General features: G+C 38.0%; 2 protein-coding genes across 2 annotated transcripts; one reads left to right on the forward strand and one right to left on the reverse strand.

Annotated features, from left to right (window-relative positions):
* Positions 1-248: 248 nt before the first annotated feature.
* On the forward strand, positions 249-11688 carry ahi1 (Abelson helper integration site 1). The gene is made up of 27 exons (XM_044374256.1): positions 249-356; positions 744-793; positions 1815-1933; positions 2207-2787; positions 2910-2998; positions 3097-3283; positions 3474-3666; positions 3759-3854; positions 3955-4140; positions 4330-4482; positions 4880-5012; positions 5210-5333; positions 5633-5862; positions 6297-6403; positions 6524-6642; positions 7085-7215; positions 7326-7466; positions 7696-7889; positions 8004-8049; positions 8189-8241; positions 8996-9113; positions 9443-9501; positions 9697-9762; positions 9851-10013; positions 10112-10197; positions 10856-10944; positions 11108-11688. Exons 2-27 carry the CDS (start codon positions 784-786, stop codon positions 11277-11279), a joined length of 3645 nt encoding a protein of 1214 aa, XP_044230191.1. The 5' UTR covers positions 249-356; positions 744-783; the 3' UTR covers positions 11280-11688.
* A 432-nt stretch (positions 11689-12120) lies between these two features.
* slc18b1 (solute carrier family 18 member B1) lies at positions 12121-21210 on the reverse strand. Its single transcript, XM_044374340.1, has 14 exons — positions 20995-21210; positions 20640-20779; positions 17422-17517; positions 17262-17335; positions 15668-15815; positions 15270-15426; positions 15019-15155; positions 14809-14910; positions 14616-14707; positions 13967-14062; positions 13772-13846; positions 13470-13563; positions 13070-13119; positions 12121-12841 (listed from the first exon to the last, which is right to left on the reverse strand). Exons 1-14 carry the CDS (start codon positions 21023-21025, stop codon positions 12784-12786), a joined length of 1350 nt encoding a protein of 449 aa, XP_044230275.1. The 5' UTR covers positions 21026-21210; the 3' UTR covers positions 12121-12783.
* Positions 21211-21822: the final 612 nt, after the last annotated feature.

Consider the following 21822-nt stretch of genomic DNA (forward strand, 5'->3'; position numbering starts at 1 on the left):
CCTGTGTTACTTTGCTACTTCAAAAGCAGATTTTACAAGACTGTAAAATAAGGGGGAACTTTTTTTTTTATTATTATTATTTTTTTTTTTTTTTTACCATAAATGCCTCTCTTTTAACAATAATAATGGTTAAAAGCCTTATACATCAATGGGAAGGGTATTCAGTTGGTTGCAATCTGCAACCTCACCGCTAAATGTCACTAAATCTCACACACCGGTCCTTCAAACGTAATTGGCTAATTTGTTGTTTAGGTAATTACGTCACAGACATGGTGTCGACGCTCCGCCCTCGTTGGTTGACTTGGAAACCGTCGAAGCGTTGTTGGTGAAGTTGGAGGACGGTACAATCACTGCAGGTTAGTTGGACGAAGTTACTGTCAGCTAACTACAAGCCAGCCTGTTAAAATACATTCATGTGGAAACGGGTTTGTTTCTGAGGCTCAGACTGTTTGTTCAAGAACCGAAATCTAACGGTAACAAACGTAGCTAGTGTTAGCACTTAGCAAGCTAACGCTAACTAATGCAGCTAACGTCAGCAGTTAACTGTCTGTGATAAAGAAAACATGTCTATGGTGTATTTTTGGTTTTTCTCCAGTGATTTTACTCACATCGCTAAACTAATTGTGTAGGCAAACCAATTTAGGGGGGTGGGTGATCTAATGTTAACAGAGACTTCGTCGTGCAACGTTAACGTTATCCCTGTTTTGTATTCTTAGAATAAAGCCTCTTTTTTAACGTTACAGCCTTTTTCACTCAGAATGAGAGAGATTCCGGTGCCTGAGAATGCCTGCTGGTGAGTTTTCTACTGTTCCCCAACACATCTAAAAGTAGTATTACTGCAATGTGAAGATGCTAATTTAGAAAGAAAAATGTCCCGCAGTCAAAATTGTACATCATCATAGGTTTAAAAGGTATTGATAATGCAGAATAACTTCTTTCAAAGTGGTATATTATTATGTATGTCATAGCATTGGATTATTGTTATTGATGCATTAAAGGATAGATTAACAATTTTTCAAATCTGTCTAAAAACAACAGTGAGGTGCCTATATGAACACCGAAAGAGGTTTTCCTTGCTGTAATCACTCCTCCTGTTCATACTGTTCATTAAAAGATCCACTTCAAATGTGCTTTCAATGTAAGTGATGGGAGCCAAAACCCGCAGTGTGTCCACACACTCATTTTGTGCAAAAATGCATTTAAAAGTTTACCTGAAGCTTATATGACACTCTAGCAGTCTGAGTTATCATATCAAGTGGATATCTGCCACATTTACTGTCTTTTTAGCATAAAATTCCCTCTTTGTGTTTCCTCGGATAGTGTTTCCCTGTTGAGCTGTGGTGGAAGTATAGTAACAAAAAGAGGGTCTTTGGCACTAAAAAGACTTTAATGTTGAAAGAGACCTATTTGATTTTACTAATTTGGATGGCTGAAGCTTCTGATTAGCTTCAGAGAAACTTTAAAATACATTTTTGCACAGAAGGAGGACTGTGGATTTGGGCCCCCATCACTTATATTGTAAGTGCATTGTGAAGGGATCTTCTAATGGCCAGTGTGACCAGGAGGAATAATTATGGCAAGAAAAATCATTCAGTGTTCATTTGGGTACCTGACTATTGTTTAAGACAGACTTGAAAAATGGTGAACCCGTCCTTTAATGTGTAAGCAGAATTTCAGAGTTGTAGCTGATCAAGTTGGGTGTGATTTACTACTTCTTTATATACTGTTGGGTAGTTGTTGGTCAGTGCACACACTGCTGATAATGCCAGTCCACATCCACTTTGCCCACTAACGGTAGTATTACCTTTTTACAGGTGAGAGCGAAGACCGGGCAAACACCCGTGAAAGATTCAACGAGGTGTTCAAGAAATACACTGATTCAGAGAAGAAAAAGTTAAAGAAGAAAAACCCTGAAACCAAAGAGACCATTGTGGTAAGTTTTCTAATATGTGCAGTTCTATCTTTAGTGGTGAAGACTGGAGAGCATAGTCAAGTGTTGAAAAACGTCAGAAAATGTGACTGAAAAGCTTCAGCATACAATGTGCAGCAGAAGAAATCAGAATAACCTTATTTGACATTTTTCTCCTCCCCCCAAAATACACTGCAGAGTAATGCAAACCACTTTTAATGGTTGACATGTTATTAAAAATGAAAGAGAACAACATAAATATAATATGCCTTTTCCTTTTCTTTCCTTCCTCTGTAGCTCCAGACTCTAACAAAGAATCTCAACCTTGAGAAGGACACAGAGGATGATGAGACTATCCTCCAGAACACATATCACCCTGAACAGGGCAGCCCCCGCTATACCAAGAACAAGCGGAGAGAGAGGGAAGTAGCAGAAAAGGTTAACATCAATAACAGTCGAAACCAAGAGGAGATTCAACCATCGAAAGGTAAACGAAAGTCTAAGAGGGAACTTCCCTCACTTCCTGTACCTGAAGACACCACAAGTTACAGCCAGCAGGATGCAGATGCTTCCAAATCTGAGATCACTTTGGAGTCAGATGATGTTGGTGGGGGAAAGGAACCAAAACGGAGAAGTAAGAAGGGGAAAAGCAAAGGAGATGCAGAGGCCAAGGCAGAGAGCCAGGCGGAGGACTCTGAGGACAAACTGCTTGCAGAATACCAGCAGCAGATTGCACAGGAGGAGGAAAGGACTTTGAAAAAGACACAGGTCAAGACAGAAGAAGATAGTTCGGCCTCCCACAGTGTTTTACTGAATAATGATGTTGGGAAGAAGAAAAAGAAGAAGCTGAAGTCTGTGATTACAGAGTCAGATGTAGGGTGTGTATACCTATTCATATGATACAGATGTATTATTTTTTTTTTACACTTTGTAATATGACTACAAGCTACTGTTTTTAGAAGCATGTTGAAGTAAGATTTAATCCTTTTTGATCCACCAGGGATGAAGATGAAGGTGCCAACCAGGATGTTGATGCGGAACATGAAACAGAATCAAAGGGAAAAAAGAAAAAGAAGAAGAAAAAGCAAGGTGATTGGATGCTAATTGTCTGAAAATAATCTACAAAGTTCCAAAAGTCCACAGCACATGATGTGAAAGAATGTCATGTCTTATTTTCCTGTTTTCAGTTGTCAAAGAAGAGGGTGAAACTGAGGCAGAAGCACCGCAGAAACGAGTCTTTGATGACAGCCTTGTGCTGGGAGTGTATGTACACAGAACAGATCGCCTCAAGTCGGACCTGCTGATCTCACATCCCATGGTGAAGATCCATGTCGTTGATGAGAACACCGGACAGTATGTGAAGAAAGAAGACAGGTGAGAATGGACGCTGTCAGACCCGACATTCAGATTAGTGTTTGTGTTTTCACGTCTGTCTTGGTTTGGTCCCTGTTGAGGAGCACAGGGTGATTAAACTTTTGAATAAACATAGTATACTGAACGATAAACCCTCCAACTGCATGCATTCAGTATTTTTATTTATTTTGTCTTTCTCTTTTTTTCATAGCCATCGTCCAGTTTCCTCATTTTATGAGCAAGAGAACGTTGATCACATTCTCCCCATCATGACTCAACCTTTTGATTTCAAGAAGAACAAATCAATCATTCCTGAGTGGCAGGAGCAGATCATCTTCAATGAACGCTTTGCACATTTCGTCCAACAAAATGACGAAAGCCCCAGAGTCATACTCTTCTTTGAAGTAAGATACATTTTATATAGAAATATATTTAACTTTGAAGCCAATTCTAGTGTAACTGTCAATGATTGTTTTTATTTAAATGTTTCGTAAAGATCCTGGATTTCATAACGATGGAAGAAGCAAGAGCCAATGTTGATGTTGACAAGCATGAGCGAGGATTCAGAAAGATTGCATGGGCATTCCTCAAGGTATTATATTTGGCCTTGCCATTTGGAAGGAAATATCACCCTGGTTGTTTTTAATTGTTTTTTTTAATTCTTATGTCACATTTTCTCTTGAATCCTTCAGCTGGTCGGCACTAATGGTGTGCTGAATATTGACAGTAAACTTCGCCTCCAGCTCTTCTGCCCTCCACCCAGGGCAAAGAGGCAACATAAAACAATTGAGGTGGTCGAGTGGTGGAGGAAACACCCCCGAATCAAATACACATCCACTCTTTATGTAACAGTGAAGGGCATTAAACTCCCTGAGCATGTAAGTCAGTTGCCACTTAATAGTTGCTACTATTAATTATTGCTTTGTGATTTCTTGGTGATCTGTCTCTGCTCAAAGCATCTAGATATATACATATTTGATATGTTACAATTTATGTAATAATGTAGGCAATCAGACCACCTGTGGACTCAGTAATATGATGTTCCTGACTTACTGCTTATTCTCTAGGTGGACCCAAGTATTCGTTCTATGATGGCGCTGCAGGAGGAGAGGGGAAGCACCTCCTACAGTGAGCTACAGAATGAGGTCACTAAGAAAAGCCTGACACAGCCTCAAGACAACAAGCCACCAGTCTTGAGATGGAGCAGACTGCCTGGTCAGGTTAGTAGAGTTAACAGACCTCAAATGAAAATCTTTACTCTAATCATATTAATCTCAACAGTCTTAGTTAACCATAGTTATGATTTGGTTATTTTTCAATTGTAATGAACTGCCCTCATCATTAGTATTTATAAATCATGGAGATTGTTTGATTCTGCATCAGCACAGAATGGACAGTGTGTGGTAAACCCTTGCACTTAATCTAAACTAAATTGATTTTTATATATGTTGTAGAGATTAAGCTTAGCTTTTTGACATTTCTTTGCCCCTTTCCAAACTCCACATACTGTGTCTGACACTTAAAACAAAGTCAAAAGTATTTTCTCCTTCTTTCTGACCCAGGACTGGTCAAACATGTTTGACTTCATAAGTCTTGCCTGGTTGTTTTCTGTTAAAGGTCTGTCGGATTCCTAACAAGCCTATGCTGGCATTTCGTGGTGGTCAGATGGGCTGTTTCACAGTTCTCTTCTCTCATGCTGGGACATTATTAGCTGCCGCTTGTGCTGACAGAGATGCTTTCCCTGTTGTAGGTAAGCAACACCTCATCTGTGTAAATCTCCCCCTGCTGATGCTCGTGAGCAGAAATCTCCAGCTAATTAACTTCCTGTTCATACAGTAATTATAAACAGCTGTGAGAATTGACCTCAGGAGTCTGCATGTTCCAAACTTATACAAAAAAAATGTAAATACATTGTGCAAAAAATAACCTGATTATTTAATGTTTCAGTGTATGAGATCCCTTCTGGCAAGGTCTTGGCTGCCTTCAATGGCCATCTCAAAATCGTGTATGATCTCTGCTGGTCCAGAGATGATCGGAGTCTTTTGTCTGCCTCTTCTGATGGAACTGTCAGGTAAGTTTCTGTGATTAGATAAAAGAATAGGTAGACTGATTGGAAATGAGTCAGTGTATGATGTGGAGGCAGTTGCTGTAACAGCTGTTTTTTGTAGCACCTCTAGGGGGAGTAAGTACTCCTCTTATAATATGTTGCTCGCTCTGTGTTTTTGTTACCGGTGACACAGCATGTTTTGGGCTGCAGTTCTTACCATTTGTGGTTGTCTGACTCAAGAGTACATTTAAAGAACACGTTATTCTTTATATAAGATAGTTTTGCATAATTCCATTTTTCTTCATCTTGTTCTCCCTCTTCAGAGAGTGGAATGTGGAGAGGCTTCTGGGAACGGCCCAGAAGGTGCTCCCGCATCCATCATTCGTGTACTGTGCTCAGTACCACCCAACAGCCCAGAACCTGGTGGTGACGGGGGGCTACGACTCTCTGGTGCGAGTGTGGAGGCTTGATGTCGATGATGTGAATGGCCGGCTGCTGCAGGAGTTCGAGGGTCACAACAGTTTCATCAACACTGTTTGTTTTGACTCTGAAGGTAATTTGTGTTTGGAATAGTGTGTCTATGTGTATGTGTGTGAGTTCTGTTGTAGACTGATAGCCTGTCCATTGGGTGTACTTCTCAGTAGATGGTGAGATAGGCCCACTGCCACCCACAACCCTGCACAAGATAAGAATGAATTTGATCTCTTACACTCTGACTGCCCTCTTATCATTTTAATTTAATGCTATTGTGTTTATGAGGAATGGAGGAATGTTAGATAAAGAAGGTCTTGGTTGACAATATGAAAATAGGGGGGATCCACTTTAAACTCAAGGGTTAGTACTGGGGAGCTCAGAGATCCTCTGTACTTACCTCATTTTAAAGTAGAATTAAAAGTCTGTTGTAAAGGTGATCGTGATTCATTAATGTGAATGAAGGATATTATAGCTGTACATTCTCATGGCCGATGTTCCTTTTGTTGTAATTAGGAAGGAGAATGTTCTCTGCAGACAACACTGGCCTAATCATTGTATGGAAAACATCAGTAAATGACAGAAAACAACGGCAGCCATGTCATCACTGGTGTATAGAGAAGGTAACAGAATAAACTGTGTGAAATGTTTGATTCTCCTGTACATCCCTTACAGTATACTGTAGATTTGTTAAATATGGGTCTGAGTTGACATTTGAAATCCTACATGTTGTGTCTTGGCAGAAAATTGGTGAGAGTGACCTCAACGGTATCCCCATCAACATGCTGCAACTCCATCCGAATGGGCGGTGCCTGCTCATCCATGCTAAAGACAGTGTCCTGAGGATGATGGATTTGAGAATGTAAATACAACAGAACTATAAAAAAAAAATCCATCTGTAATTACAAGAAGTAATGACCTGTGTTCTGTCTTGAATATTATTTTTATTATCGGGAACTCAACTCACATATCAAATCAACATACATCATTGGAGGTGCATTATTTTCATGGAGGTTGCTGTTTCCTATAAAAACAGATTGGACTGAAATGGTAACTGTAGCAGTGCAGGAAGAAATGGTTGTAGGATAGGCAAAGAAAATTGAATATGATCTATAATATAAGGAAGGTAACCACAGTAACAAGATTAAAACATGGAGTGTGAAGGCATCATCAAAAAATGCATATTTTATTGCTTGGAAAAATTGTCCGAAAACACATATTATATTATTATACATATTATATGTATCTGTTAAAATACATATCTGTATCTTCCATTATATCTACCATTTATCTGCCCCATTCAGTTTGGCTGTGAAGAAATACACCGGAGCCACAAACTACAGAGAGAGGATCTATAGCACTTTCACGCCATGTGGAAACTTCATCTTCTCTGGAAGCGAGGATGGAATGGCATATGTCTGGAATACTGATACTGGTGAGGATCATGTTTTGTATCCCAAATAAAGAAACCAGTCACTTCTTAAAAGTTTTGACAGTATTCTGCGTAGGGACTCCAGCTGTCAGCTGTTCTGGCTTTCTTCCCAGGTGACCAAGTTGCAGTGTACTCCGAGCTTTGTTACCGCACCGCTCTCCACAGCGTGTCATTCCACCCTCACGAGAACATGGTAGCTTTCTGTGCCTTCGGTCAGAGCCAGCCTGTCCATGTTTACCTGTACGACCGCAAAGGTTAGTGCTTTTCTTGGTGAAAACACCTGATAAGTGACATTTTACTTATGTCTGGATTCAGCCCCTGAATCTCTTATTAACTGTGCTCACTGTTTTCTGGCAGAAATTAAACTGTTATTTTAGTCAGTTGAGCTTTTCAGTGTCAATCACTTAATAGTGATGCACAGGCATTGTAATACACACTGATCTATCATGATCATGATTTGATCTGTCATGCTATCCCACACAGTTTCCCAGCTGGAGGCGCACAATATAAAGGCACTGAGCAGATCAGCTTCTGGAGACACCAAAACTGTCACAAATACACCTGATCCCCCGGTGTTTCAGGACACATCTGCCTCTTCAGCCATGGATCAGTACGCCCAAGCAACAAGAATTGCATTAAAAATGCAATGTGTCAAAGAGCAACTGGATTCAGTACTGGTAAATACTCATCCTCTACTTCTTTGAAATATACTTTGAAATAAGTAGTAGATGTCCTATTACAGTCTGAAGTACAGTATGTACATAACCTCACCCTTTCAAATCATTGTTTAGGAACCACATAAAAGATCTTCAGCTTCTGGATACATTTATGAGACAGGTACTGTATGCATTTTAGATTGTTGTACAGCTTTGTTTGTATAATCAGCAATGTGCTGCATTACAGCTGTATTCACCTGTTTGTGCAACAGTGTTGTCTCTTCATGTACATGAAAAATATTCTCTCTTTTGTGTCTCAGAAAAATTGTGCATCACTCACACACGGAGGAGCGTGGTATTGGATACTGGCACAGTAAGTTTTTGATCTGTACTCTTTAAATACACCTCTGTGGTCTTAGATTCATTAGGTTCCCAAAGTTTTTTGCACCTTGACTGTTGTCACAGGTGACCGGGGGATGGGAAGTGGCATACTTGCTGATCGTAATTGTTCTCCACTCCCTATCAGTTCACACACTAGATAAGGTGCCTGTAAATTATTGAAGTTTTGGCTTGGGTGTTATCTCTCTATTTATTCCCAAAAGAAAAGGAGAGGGACAAACACCAAGAAAACAGCGAATGAGAGGGAGTTGGCGATTATAAAAACTAAACAGAAACCTAACTTAATTTGGTCTGTTTCACTGTGGTTACTTACTAAATAAGAAAAAATACAGCTAAGTTATATAATCATTATTCAGCTTTGTTTTGCCTAATCCTTGTGACCCAATAACAAATGCTCTGAGGCTCGGTACCGTCCACGACCTGGGAGCTACAAACCTCTGCTCTCACCTTTATCTAAACTAATGCTTTCTCTGTTTTGCCCTCAAGCACTGAAAAGGGAAAAACCACAAAACAAGAAATTATGGTTATAGAGTGTGTCTATTAATAATAAGCTCTTTCTGCGTCATTATTTATAGTACACGATGTCGTAGGAAACCTTGAAATTTCAGTGATTTTGACTTTAAATTGACCTCTGTACATGAAATGGCAGTAATTACTGCCATTCTGAAATGCAATAATTGCTATGCACCTCAGGCCCAGCTTTTTTTCTTTTTTTTTTTTCCCCACAGATGGGATTAAATGCCTCGTTACCGCCTCCGTCTCTCCTGTCGCCACACTCCAAGCTGCAGCTCTCTGGTTCTCTGGCAGAGCAATTTATCCCCCAGGCAGCCCTCAGCACCCAAAACCGTGAGTGGCTTGTACTGTTAATCACATTGTTGTTTGTCTTTAACCAATGAATGGCTTTATTGCTGCGGTGTGACATCTGAGGTCAAATATTTCCAAAGATTATTGCTGCACAAAGTATAGGACTGTGTGACCAAGACCAAATGCTTCCAGCGTTGTGGTTTAGAGTCTCCGGAAGCATGTACACCATACACAGAGACACAGATGGACCACTTGTAATTTTTACCTGTGTTCGTAAGTGAGCACTGTAAATACAGGTCAATGGATCATGTTACAGGCCAATCAAATATTTATGCTTGTTTTTTGTTGTTGTTTTTCACTTGTAATTTCAGGCAGGTTCAGTCCAGTTGGTCAGCGGCTAAAAGGAGCTTCATCTTTCAGGCTACAGACGGTAAGGCTGTGAATAGTTCAATTACTTTATTTCCTACCTTCTCTGATGTTTTCTTTCTTTTTTTGCTAATTTAATGTTAACAAGATGAACATAATCACGCTGGTTACACAGTCAGATGTTACTGGAATCTGCCAAATAACATGTCTACCAACATTGCTTCTACAGATTTAAACAATGTTCTCTTCTTTCCGTCAGACCCTTCCTGACCACATTTCCTCCGGCGTTCATGTGGAAACTGGTTCAGCTCCTGTTCAACAAATAGTAAGTATTCACCGCAACTGTTAGCTCAGTCACATGAAACTTTCCCCTTCTCCTTGTCAATCACTCCACATTTGTGTTCTTCCCGTAGGTTGTCTCACTCTATGACTACAGAGCTAATCGTTCTGATGAGCTGACCATACGCCGCGGTGATGTCATCCACGTGCTGTACAAAGACAATGACAGCTGGTGGTTTGGACGCCTGGCTAATGGGCAGCAGGGATATTTTCTTTCGTCTTACGTGGAAGATCAGAGTGAGTGGATTGTGTTTTCTTGTGACAGACACCTTGCGCATAATGTGTATAAACCCTCCACATGTGATGCAAGATGCTAAGTGTTTTTCATGTTGTAGGAGATTTCAGTGAAGAGGTGACTCAGTCTGTAGAAGCACAAGCAGTCGTGTCTGAAGAGGCGGTTGAGAGGTCAACACCAACCAGGGTGAGAAGACAGAAAGATTCAAAGCCATCTGTCTTGAATCTGATATTTTTTTTCATCAATAAATGACGACTGTGGGCTAAAAGGCAAAGGGCTCTTTACATTGGTGTGGTTCAAACAGGGGTATACATGATTTCACTCCAGACGCATGTGTTCTCTGTCTTGTCTCTGGTGCTTCTGTTTCTGTTTGTTAAAGTGATACTTCAGCCAAAATCTACATCCTCTACAGGCCTGGAAGGTGGCTTTAAAAGGTTTGACAGAGCAATAAAAGACAAAAAAATACAGACACACTGCTGTTTTCCCTATTCTTTTTTATTCTACATGGAAATTGACAATGCTTTGACCAAAAAATGAACTTCCTACAGTTACCTGAGGTCAAAATGTTGTAGAATTAAAGAATAAGCCATTATTGTGACAAGTACAGCTTTTGTGCGCTGCTGGAAATTGTCAACTTTGCCATATTTTGGTGAAACTATGACAAATCATGAGCCACTATTGTAGCCTGCAGTGGGGGAGTGATTCTTAAAAGTTTTGGGAGGAGTATCACTTAAATGAACCAGACAAATAATACATGACGTTTATGGGCTATCTGTATGGTGTGGTATCTTTTCCTGTCCTTCTTGTTGCTATTTATTTTTCTCTCCTTCCTCACCTTTCCAAGGTCTCTGCTGCAATTACTTCTTCTGGGGAACTTAGGTTTCTTTCTGAGCCAACACTTTCTGACACCGACCCTGAGCTGACTGATGCTAAGTAAGTAGCTCACATTACTAGTGCTTTGGTAACTACATTAGGATTTGACTTTTGCTCTTCTTAAGGAGAAGGAAGACAACCTAGGGTAATGATTGGCATGTTAAGAAGTTATATTATGGCTTAGAGAAAAAAATGCTGATTTCGAAATATGGTTTTCCTACAGAGCTAAAAGGAAAAAGAAGGTGAAAAAGCCAGGACCATCATCTCAGGCCACATTTTCAGATCCAGATGCTTCGGGGTCAGCTGGCAGCAGGAGGAGAGTCAGATCAAAAGAGAGACCTCTCCCAAAGAGACCGACTGGCCGGACTAACAGTGCCTTCGAGCCTGATACATGAACTAACGGACACATGATTGTTTTCAACTCGAGTACTTTACACTTCTATTCTTTTTGTCATGTAAAGTACATTTTTGTAATGACAACAAACCTTCAGATGTGTTGTATTTTTTCCAATATGTTCATATTCTGTATTGTACTTAATACAGATTCAATGAAATGTAAAATTTTGTTTATAAAAATATCTTAACATTAAGAATTGTGCTATTGTGGGGATGCTTTTTATATGTTTTACATTTTTTATTATTTGTTGATGTAAACATAAATTGACTATTGCACACATTTTTACTGATGATATACAGTAGGAAACAAAATTTCTGCAATATTGTAGTTCTGTTTTCTTAGCCTGTAAGAGATTAACAAAGTTTGTATATGCTAATTCTTCACAATAAAAATGCAGATTATTTATCAACAAACGTGTTGTTCATCTCGTACTATACATGCAACATGTACAATTTGTAAAAACACTTTTGATATTTAGTACGTTGCATCAAAAGTGATATTTTGATCAAGTACGTGCGAGAGAATCTGGGGTGTACATGTGAAATGATGTAAAAAAGGGTCTAAAATATTCTGCTTGTTACAAATATGTTTCAACATTATTTAAGAGGAATATTTGATCTAGTCAAGTGGAAAGTGACCTATAAATTAATGTGTGGTATTTATTAGCATTAGCATGTAATGATTTCATATTTAACTTTTAAAATGTTCCCACATATTAAACAGATATTAATAATTTTTTTTGTATTAACTATAAGCACGCTCTGCAATACATGACAACTCATTTTAACTTGCATGGTGTGCACATGTGATGGTATGGAGTGAGTAAACAAACATGCATGTGAATGTTTACATATTTACCATTTTTATTCAAATCAGTAAAAAAGTTGAGATTTCTTGTCTTTAAATATTTCAGTCAGAAAAGAAGGCAAAACATCACTAACTGCAGAAAAAAAGTGACATGATGCTCCCTGTTATATTAAACTATACTGTATATTATGTACCATTCAATATAACCTGTATAATGTATCACTCTAAAAACAATACTATAAAACGGTTGCTTCCTTCATGTTACTGATCTGGTCGGCGTGTGTCGCCTCATCATGAAATCAAAGTCATGTGATGTAGAAAACATTAAAAACGTTAATGCAGCAGCACTATAGAATTATCGTCCTCACAGATAAAATATTGCACCTTGTAATTCACTGCATAGTCTCAAATGATAATCTGACTCTTAAAAGTTCTAAGTTCAAGTTCAATAATAGTTATATGGCGTTGTTTTAAGGCTATGTAGCAGTACCTACTTCAAACAGTTCAAACTAAACAAAACATCCCAAGTAAAAATCATTACAATCCCTGTTACACAAGGGTTTACAATTTAAAAGAGTTACATAGCAATTAATATTAATGAAAAACAATTTGTGTAACTTCATATCCACAGGGAGCTGAAATAGTAAGGTCAGCTTATGTTCGGTATGGCGTCCCTCTACATATTGCTGAGGGTTTCACTCATTCAGGAGAGGGGTGGTTTCTTCACTCTGTCTACTCAGATCTTCTTGAACACTTAAATTTGAACAAAAAATTAAGTGTTAAACCCAGCGTATTCTTGGAGACGGCATAAATAAAGTCTAAATACCCTTCCACATATTACACAGTATATATAAATATAAGAGACAAATCTGATTATCCTAATTCACACATATCTTTCCACTATTTATACAGTATATAAGAATGTATAAGGCATCTAAATATATGGCAAAAATTGAATTATCGTAATTTGAAGTTAATTACCTTTGTCGTCGTATTCGTTGATAGAGATAATACACAGCCAAGGAAAAAGCCTGAGGACAGCATGACACAAGAGCAGTCATTTAGTGTCATGTTAAACTGCCAAGAAGCATGAATTATAAGTTTCTAGTCTTTGACCCGAGTGATTAAATGAATGCCACACAAGTAAAGCGACAATATTCACTGTATCATGCTGTCTCTGCCATGCCGGAAACTTTATACAGGCCTGAAAATCAGCCTTGTGTGTCTAACGTTAACATACAGTCCATTGCAGGAGAATCTTTCAAGTCACAGGAAGACAATAAAAAGCTGATATGCTGCACAATTAAGTATACTCATGCAATTTACATGGCTTCATGTGTCCTTTTTCCTCACATGGACCACTTCAGCGACTAATACTTACACCCAAAAACGCTAAGCCTCCTTGGACAGCAGCTGCCCATTCAAAGCTTAGATGTTGTGTGATGAGGCCACCCACAACTGGGCCATAAAACATCCTTAAAATAAGACAAAAAAACAAATTTCCACTTAAGAATTAAATTCATAACGTTAAAGATCAAACAACAGGATATTAGTACCAACCAGCCAGACAATTTTTGGTTAACATTGCACTAATCTGCTATATTAGATTACTGTATCACTTCCCTTTTTTTTTTCAATTCAGCAAACAGCTTTTGAGAGTCAGTGGAAGCCAGTACGACTTACCCCATGGACCAGACCGCCCCAAACAGTCCAGACACCATTCCAAGAGTACTTAGTCCCTCATCAAATCCTTGTTCACTACAAAGAACAAAAGAACAGAATGTAAAGTATGTGTTTCGCCTTGCATTACATTTTTTTTTTTTTTTTTTTAACTGCAGGTCATGAATATATAGGAACACAACATGTGGAGCCACTCACTATGCACATGTGATGATCTCAGGGAACGTGGGGATGGCAGTCATGCCCAGAGAAAACCCAATTACACCAAGCATGACGACCAGCAACCACAGCTGACTACACATGCAAAACACAAACAAACAAAAATACAAGTTAGGAATTATGTTGTTTTTGTAATGCAACAGTGAGGCAACACATGACCTACTGAATACTGCCAGTGGTGGAAGAAGAGGTAGTAAAATCATTTACTAGGCTTTGTCTTTGACTCAGTTGCTTGTAATTACTGTCTAAAAAAACATAACATAAAGCTGGAGTCTTCGCTGGTTGACAAGAAGTTTGGAGGAAGTCACTGCACCCGGCCAAGAAATAGTCGCGTACATGACACCTGTAATACCTCACAATCTTATCGTTTTTACACTTCGGTTTTTATACAGATTTTTAGAGTTTTAGAAGTCCTAATAGGCAGATTTTGTTACCTTTGGATAGAGCTAGGCTAGTTGTTTCCCCGTTTCCAGTCTCTATGCTAAGCTAAGCTAACTGGCTGTAGCTCCATATTAAAACAGACATATATGAGAGTCAAAAGAAAGCAAATGTGTGTATTTCCCAAAACGCAAACTATTCCCTCAAAGTAGAGAGTCTTAGTTACTTTCTACCTTCACCACATGCTCACTTTGGGATGTGAAGGAAAGGGACGGGACCAAGCAAAAAGAAGCCAAATGCTGTGGCGACGGCTCCTGTCACCATGAACCAACTCCTGGTAGCCTGATAAACACCAACAAACGGAGGATTTTGTTTAACGTGACAAACGTAAAGTTGTGAAAGAATTATCTCCATGTAATCATTTTAGTTGCTTTAATACTCACAGGATATTTATCAGTGAAATACCCCATCAGTGGTGATGCCAGGCAATAAGGTAAAGACAAACCAAGCATGATGAGTCCGACGTAGCCAGTTGAGAGATTAAACTAGGTAAAATAGAGAGAGAAAAATACTGTATTTCTTCATCATTCACACGGTGCATGAAAAGCTTTCGACCTAAAGTAATTTGACTTTTTCAGAACAGAGGATATTACCGTATCAATAGCAAACAGGGACAACGTGGCATCCAAGAAGCCCAGACCTGCACTTAGAGTGAATATAACATAGCAGATCAGCACTATTTTCACATGAGTGAGAAGCCCAAAGAATGAATCCTTTGACGGGTCTGCATCTGTGTAGAGAGAAGCCCAAAATACAACTCACAGTTCAAATCTACGAGAAAAAATAAATACTTTTTAATAGTAATTTAAAAAAATAATTTGGGTGAAATATCCAAAACTGCTACCAATGGTTGGCAAGATGTAAATGTTGAAAGGAACCATAATCAATAGGAAACACCCAAGAAGCATAAAAGGGACTTCATATCCGAATGACTGGTAGAACCACCCTCCGACCGGTGGTCCCATGATAAGACCAAGTCCTGTGAAAATCTCCAAACTACCCTAAAGAGAGAGAAATGAAGCACATTAAAATATGCATTTACATACACAGTGCACTACATATACACAAGCAAGCAGAATCTGAATGACTACATACTGTATTTAGGTAGCTACTTATTATTTTCCATGGCTCTGGGGGAAAATGCGAGATACAAAACAACTCAAACTATATTGCTGTTTTTGTTTGCTCGTGATTCTAATGTCTAAACAACATGCCAGACACACAAGGGTTGTCTACACTCACCAAAACAGTTGCCACATTGTTTGGGAATATTTTTGCTGTCAATGCAAAAGAGGAGGTCATCGCAGCAGCAAAGCCCACAGCGTCAACAGACCTCACTACAAAGCACATAGTAATGAAGGCAGGACCTGCAGGAACCCGATCTAGTAATCTGCGAGAAAAGAATGAAATCATTTAATGACAAAAGACTGAGACGATACAGGCTGTTAGCTCAGTCTTAAACAGCAAGGAATAGTGTGTAATGTAAGGTGACTAAACACATTAATGAAGAATAATCATTTTTACACCAGATGAAATCACAAATCTGCATTTTTTTCAGATAAAGTGGAGAAAAACAACAAATTTAATAAAGAACCATGTACACTGCCAATACAATTATTTCATGTTTGTTCATTGCCAGATTACATAAAGAACTTTCTCATGATTATCTTAAAAGAAGGCTGGTGTTATTCTATATTTTTCTACCAACAATGCATTAGTTCATCTCTCAGTACTTTACACTTTCTCTGCCCTTTCTGTGACTCTCAGCTCTAAGCCCCATTTGTTCCAACTCAACTCATAAATCTTTACAAACAGATCACACATATATAGTTTCATTCTTCTAAAAGGCAATTTCCTAAAACAGCTGGGCAATGTAGTTTTTTTGACAAATGTCACTAAAAACAGGAGCAAAATGTGATTTTGTTGGGGACTATTTTTAAAAAAGCAGAAATAACCCAGTGCAACAGTTCTGCTAAAAACTACTGCTTTGTAACCACTTAATCTAAATTTCATTTCATGGTCTTCTCATAAAATCTCAAATAATCTTGCTTTTAATATGACAAGTTTACATTATTAATTTATAGTTGACATTGTGGGTGTATGTGAAGTGTTATTGTGTGTAGCTTTGTATTTTGTATAATGTGTCCTGTGTGTTTTTTTGCTTTGTACTGTTTGTTATTGTGCTGTTATATGTTTTATTTGTAAGGGACTGCAGATGAAAATTAGCTTTAAAGCTAACTGGTGCAATACATCAAATGTTAACATTTATGTTTAAAACTGTACATTGTCCCAATAAAAACAACACAACAAATGTCCATTTAATATTTTTTTTGGATGGAAGCTAAGGCACAGAGGAATAATATATATACAGTATGTATACTATATATTATAAATGAATAAATAAATAAATAAATCTGGGTTTAGCTACACACACAATACTTTTTGGTTGAATCAATTCGTTGTTGGTTTTGGACTTTTCAAAGTACAGTATATTGCCTTGTCTTTTCTTTTTGGGACTCCTGTGATGAACACCTCGAATACAATGTTTACCATGACACAATCAAACATTTTTACACAGAATGTATGAAGCCTAGAGGCCTAAATCTGCAATTGCTACAATGCAAACATTGACAAAACTACAAATTCAGTTATGTGAGCATTATCTGTAACTCTTAACTCAGTGTTATGCAAAATACTCTGCTTTCAAAAACTATCGAAAACTTGAGAGTTGTTAAATATGTTAAGATTACTGTATTATACTAGTTACTATATGCAATATGTTTCTAAACCCATCATCATCATCATCATTCACATGGCACACAGGATCAACACTCACCCAAACAGAATGGTGCAGCCTGATGACACAAAAAGCCCTGTAACAAGCATGAACTTCGCACCAATTTGGACAATCTGATGAGAGAGACTGAGAGTCACTCCGTGCAACAAATCACACTTCACATAACATTAACTGATTAAAAATAATGACGTATACTTACATATTTTCCTAGTATCAGTGAACCAATCAAATTGCAGACAGCATAGCAGCCAAATATGAGACCAATAACAGTCTGACTGGCTCCTTTCTTTACTGCCTGTGTAGAAAATATTCAGGCAATGTATTCATAGGTATGAGAAGAGACAATTAACTCACAGTAGAATTAACAAAAGCAATAAACAATAGTCAAATATTCTGAACTTTTCCCTTAAATGAATGCCTCAAATGATTGATCAAGAACTATTTGTTGCTTTACAGATATTACAGATGACACCAGCTGATCTTTCTTGAGACCTTCTGTCCGGTGAGAAAGACAAAACCAGTCATTCACTGACCTTCATCGAGGCTGTCTGATGTATATCACATGATTATTGGTACATTTTACTGAGAAGACACTACTGCTAAGTTTTTAAAAGGAATTGGTGATGGTTGTATGATCAGCTTTGGTCCATTCTTCTCATCACTGTGATACTATTCTTCAAGACATAGCATACCTATTGATACCATAGTCATCAACTGATCAAATTAATTATTGGGCAACTCCTTGATTGAAACACTGCTCCTCCCAATGTTATGTTTTCAGCCCTGTTTGTTTGTTTGGTTATCTGTCTCTTTGTTAGGTGGATATCACAAAAACGTGATGTGGTCAATTAGTCAACAACTGCACTTCATTCAAGTGCTTTAGTTGAGTAAGTGCAGTAGTTCTTGCATCCTATGACTGTCTATATGAAGCTTTGGCAAAAGTTCAAGAAGGAAGATCTCTTCCATCAAGTTCTGCCTATATTCCACTATGGGTGTATGTCTATTTCCTCTCAATCACTTCCACTTTCCCACACTGTTAAAATCCATTCATTCACAATTCTGACATCATCATACCTGACTAATGATCTTTCTACCTGTGTTCCTCAAGCCAATCAGTCGCCAGATGCTTTAAATGTTACTGTAATTCTGCCATTCTGTCATTCAGACATACTATTACACAACCCACCTCCTCCCCATCACCACCATGACCTCCATGGTATCCAGAGAGACTCATTCAAAGGTTTTCATCAAGTACCTGCTGACCTGCTGGGGGAGGAGGTTGGGGAGGGGGGGTGGGGGCGGGGTCCTGTCCTATCTCCTCTCTTAATAAAGGCTTTATGAAGGTTCTTCACATTGATGGAGTCTAATCCCCAAAACTGTTTCTGTCGCTAACATCAATATTGTTATACATTTCAAATTGATCTTTCTTATTGAAGTATATTTTAATGGATGCGGATAAATTACTTAACATTTTTTACTTTTAAAATAAAAAATAGAGATTGTGCAGGTGTTGTGCAAATTAACAGCATTGGAAGTACATTATGAATTTGTGACAAATGGAGCTTAGCGAAAGTTCAGTCAAGAAGACCAACTTTCACATGCTCAGGTCTGTAGTTTTATTTGTCAAACCATCTTTCATTCCCTCCCTAACGCGTGCTCACTTATAATTTCCTTGCTGTCATTCCCCTGGGCATCAAGTAAGATGTCAGCTCTTCACATCAGCTGGTCACCAATAGCACGGTGACACACCTTCAGTCAGCCTATCATATTGCAGCTTTCTTTTTGTTTTCTCCCTCTTTGTCTTAGTGCTTTCATGGTGCTGTTTTTTCACACCCCACCACTTCCCCATCACCGCCCAGTCTTCACAGATTCATCAGTGCATCACTTCCTCAACCTCATCAGCCTTATCAGTCTCAGCAGAAGTCATCAGCCACCACCAACAGTGTCTAGACTCCATGGGGGGATTTATCTTGCTGCAGCTCAGGACTGATGTCCCTTGATTCAAAATCTCCCTGTGGAGTCTAAGCGCCAAAGACTTTTGACAACACTTAATCATCAGTATCATCTGTATAATAAACAATTCTCTTGCTTATTTCACGTGTCTCTCCTGATTAAAATAGCTATTGTCTATGTATTATATTCTACTGTTGTTTTGGGGAAAAAAAGCCTCTTTTTTGCCTCTGCTGACCTCATTAACCAAGACTTTAATATGCAACTGCCAGTTAATAATCTGTGCTATAAACACACATTTTGGCACATATAAATTGTAGATGTTTGTTTGCTTTTTAGAGTTTTATAAATTACAGAACAACAGCATGTTTTTACACAAGTAGTAGCAGCAAAAGAGTATCCAACCCTGGCACTGCTGTCTATACGGCTCCCTTTCAAAAAGGGTTTATAGGTTGTAAATAAAGCTTTATAGTTCAGTTATAAGTTAGAAGAACAACTTTTGAGTTTACAGGTTGTGAAAAATCCCTACTTGGACCATATTTACCTTCTGTAAAAGGACAGCAGAAGATCTGAACCAAGAAAACATTTATTTTACAACTTATTGATGGATTAATAATGGATTACCAATATTAATGACTTTATTACACAAACAAAATGATAAATTCTGGCCAAAGGAATCTTTTACAACCTGGCCACCCAAATTATTCCTACGCCTAAGTTATAGCATTAGTAAATTATTTATTAACTATTAAAACTAACCAACAGAAACCTTTGCTGAACAGCAGCTTATGTGTCCATATGTGAAAATGACCTGAGAATTATTTAGTTAAGCTTGGTTTATTTGTTTATTTGTTATTCTCTTCTCAAAAGAACAGGGAAACCTTAAAAATGAGCATGAAAGTTAGCTTACATAGCAAATTTTCATTTGTAGTCCCTGGCCAGGTGTTAAAAAGACACCTCAAAATAGAATAAAAGTGATAAATAAATATAAAACAAAGTGCAAAAATATTGTGCAACAGTGGCACGAGTAGGGAAAATTAGTCACCATACTGATTGCGATATTTTCTTTTTTCCCAGAATGACAAAGCTGCTCTACTCTGCCTCTGATTGGCTTGACCTGATATTCTTATCCTAACCAGTCTCACTCCTCATGCCTAAACCTGACCAACCCAACCAACAAAGGCAACAAAGTATTAGCCAATCAGAGGCAGAGAAAGGTGGTCGCCATCCTGGGAAAATTTTTTTGCCATACTGGTCATACGAGATCAAGTAAGGCAAGAGCAGCAAAACCACTGAGTGTATTTAACATTTAATTTCACTTGTAAAATGAAAATAATGTTCTTCTTTTAAAAATACATGGTCTCCATTTAATAAAGCCATTAGTTAAAATATTTAACAATTTATTAAAGAGCACCTTTAAACCTTTAAACTCATTTGTACCCATTGAGGAGGGCTTCTTTAACTTACCTCATTAGGGAAAAATGGGCCTAATATTGAGTAACAGATCATTGAGCTGAAGTTGACAGATGCCATTGATATTAAAGTGAGTTTCTGCTGTCTTGTCATCCTCGGTGGAGGATCTGTTGAATCTGCTGGAGTGCTGTCATCTGATATGAAAAGAAAAAAAAAGGGGAAGTGACTACAGGTGACAGAAAATAGGATTAATATTGGTAATCTTCAATGAAACTGGTGGTAATTTATGAATCAAAATAGCAAATTAAGGGTCAATTCACTTGGAAGCTGTTGCTGCTGGTTCAAAATTCACCGCCAGAAATGGTAGTTTTCAGACTATATTTATTAAAAAGTTATTAAAGTGACCAACCTCTTCGCCGAAGATCATCGTGTGGGTCCATTTCTTTAAAATTCAGGTCAGAAATAAACGGGGACACACAGAGAAAGAAAGTGGAGGAATCCTGGAAACACAGCCAGCTCCTGACTGTCTGTTCAGACCTCTCTTCAACCACAGACAGCGAAACACCACGCGAAGCAATCACGATGTTTCCGGTATTTCCTCAAACTATTAGTCAGAAAGTAAGTGCTTTATGAGACACAGGAACGAAGTCTCGCGAGTCAGGTTAGGGTGAGATTAAATCTAGATAAGTTTAGATCCCGCGAGAGTTCGCTGAATACAAATTCCCACTTTTGTGACATATTAAATGAAATTATAAATCTATATCATTACTGTAAATATATATTATCATGATCTATATCTATATCTATCTATATCTATCTATCTATCTATCTATCTACCTATATATATATATATAAATGAATATATAAATAAATATTATTAATCACTCTGAATTTTAGTTTGCATGGACAGCTGTGAAATTAATTATCTATGAACCTTTATACAAAACGAACAGCTGCAATTTGTATGATTTAATATGTGAATTTGTGTTTTGTTGTATTCTTTTTCGTTTGTAATGTTATGGTCCGCCATCTCATAAAATCTTTGCTTTTAGATATTTTATTACAGAAAGTGTATGAAACCCCTTACCAAAATAGTCATAAATAGTAATAAACAGTCGAAATTGTATTTGTTTGTAATACTTGTAATACTAGAAAATCTTCATTTTTTTATTTTTTGCAGAACTACTTCAGTTGATTCCTTCATAACTTCCACACAAACACACTGAAAGAGGAAGCC

The sequence above is a fragment of the Thunnus albacares genome, chromosome 15 (genome assembly GCF_914725855.1).
Source record: "Thunnus albacares chromosome 15, fThuAlb1.1, whole genome shotgun sequence".
Taxonomy (NCBI): domain Eukaryota; kingdom Metazoa; phylum Chordata; class Actinopteri; order Scombriformes; family Scombridae; genus Thunnus; species Thunnus albacares.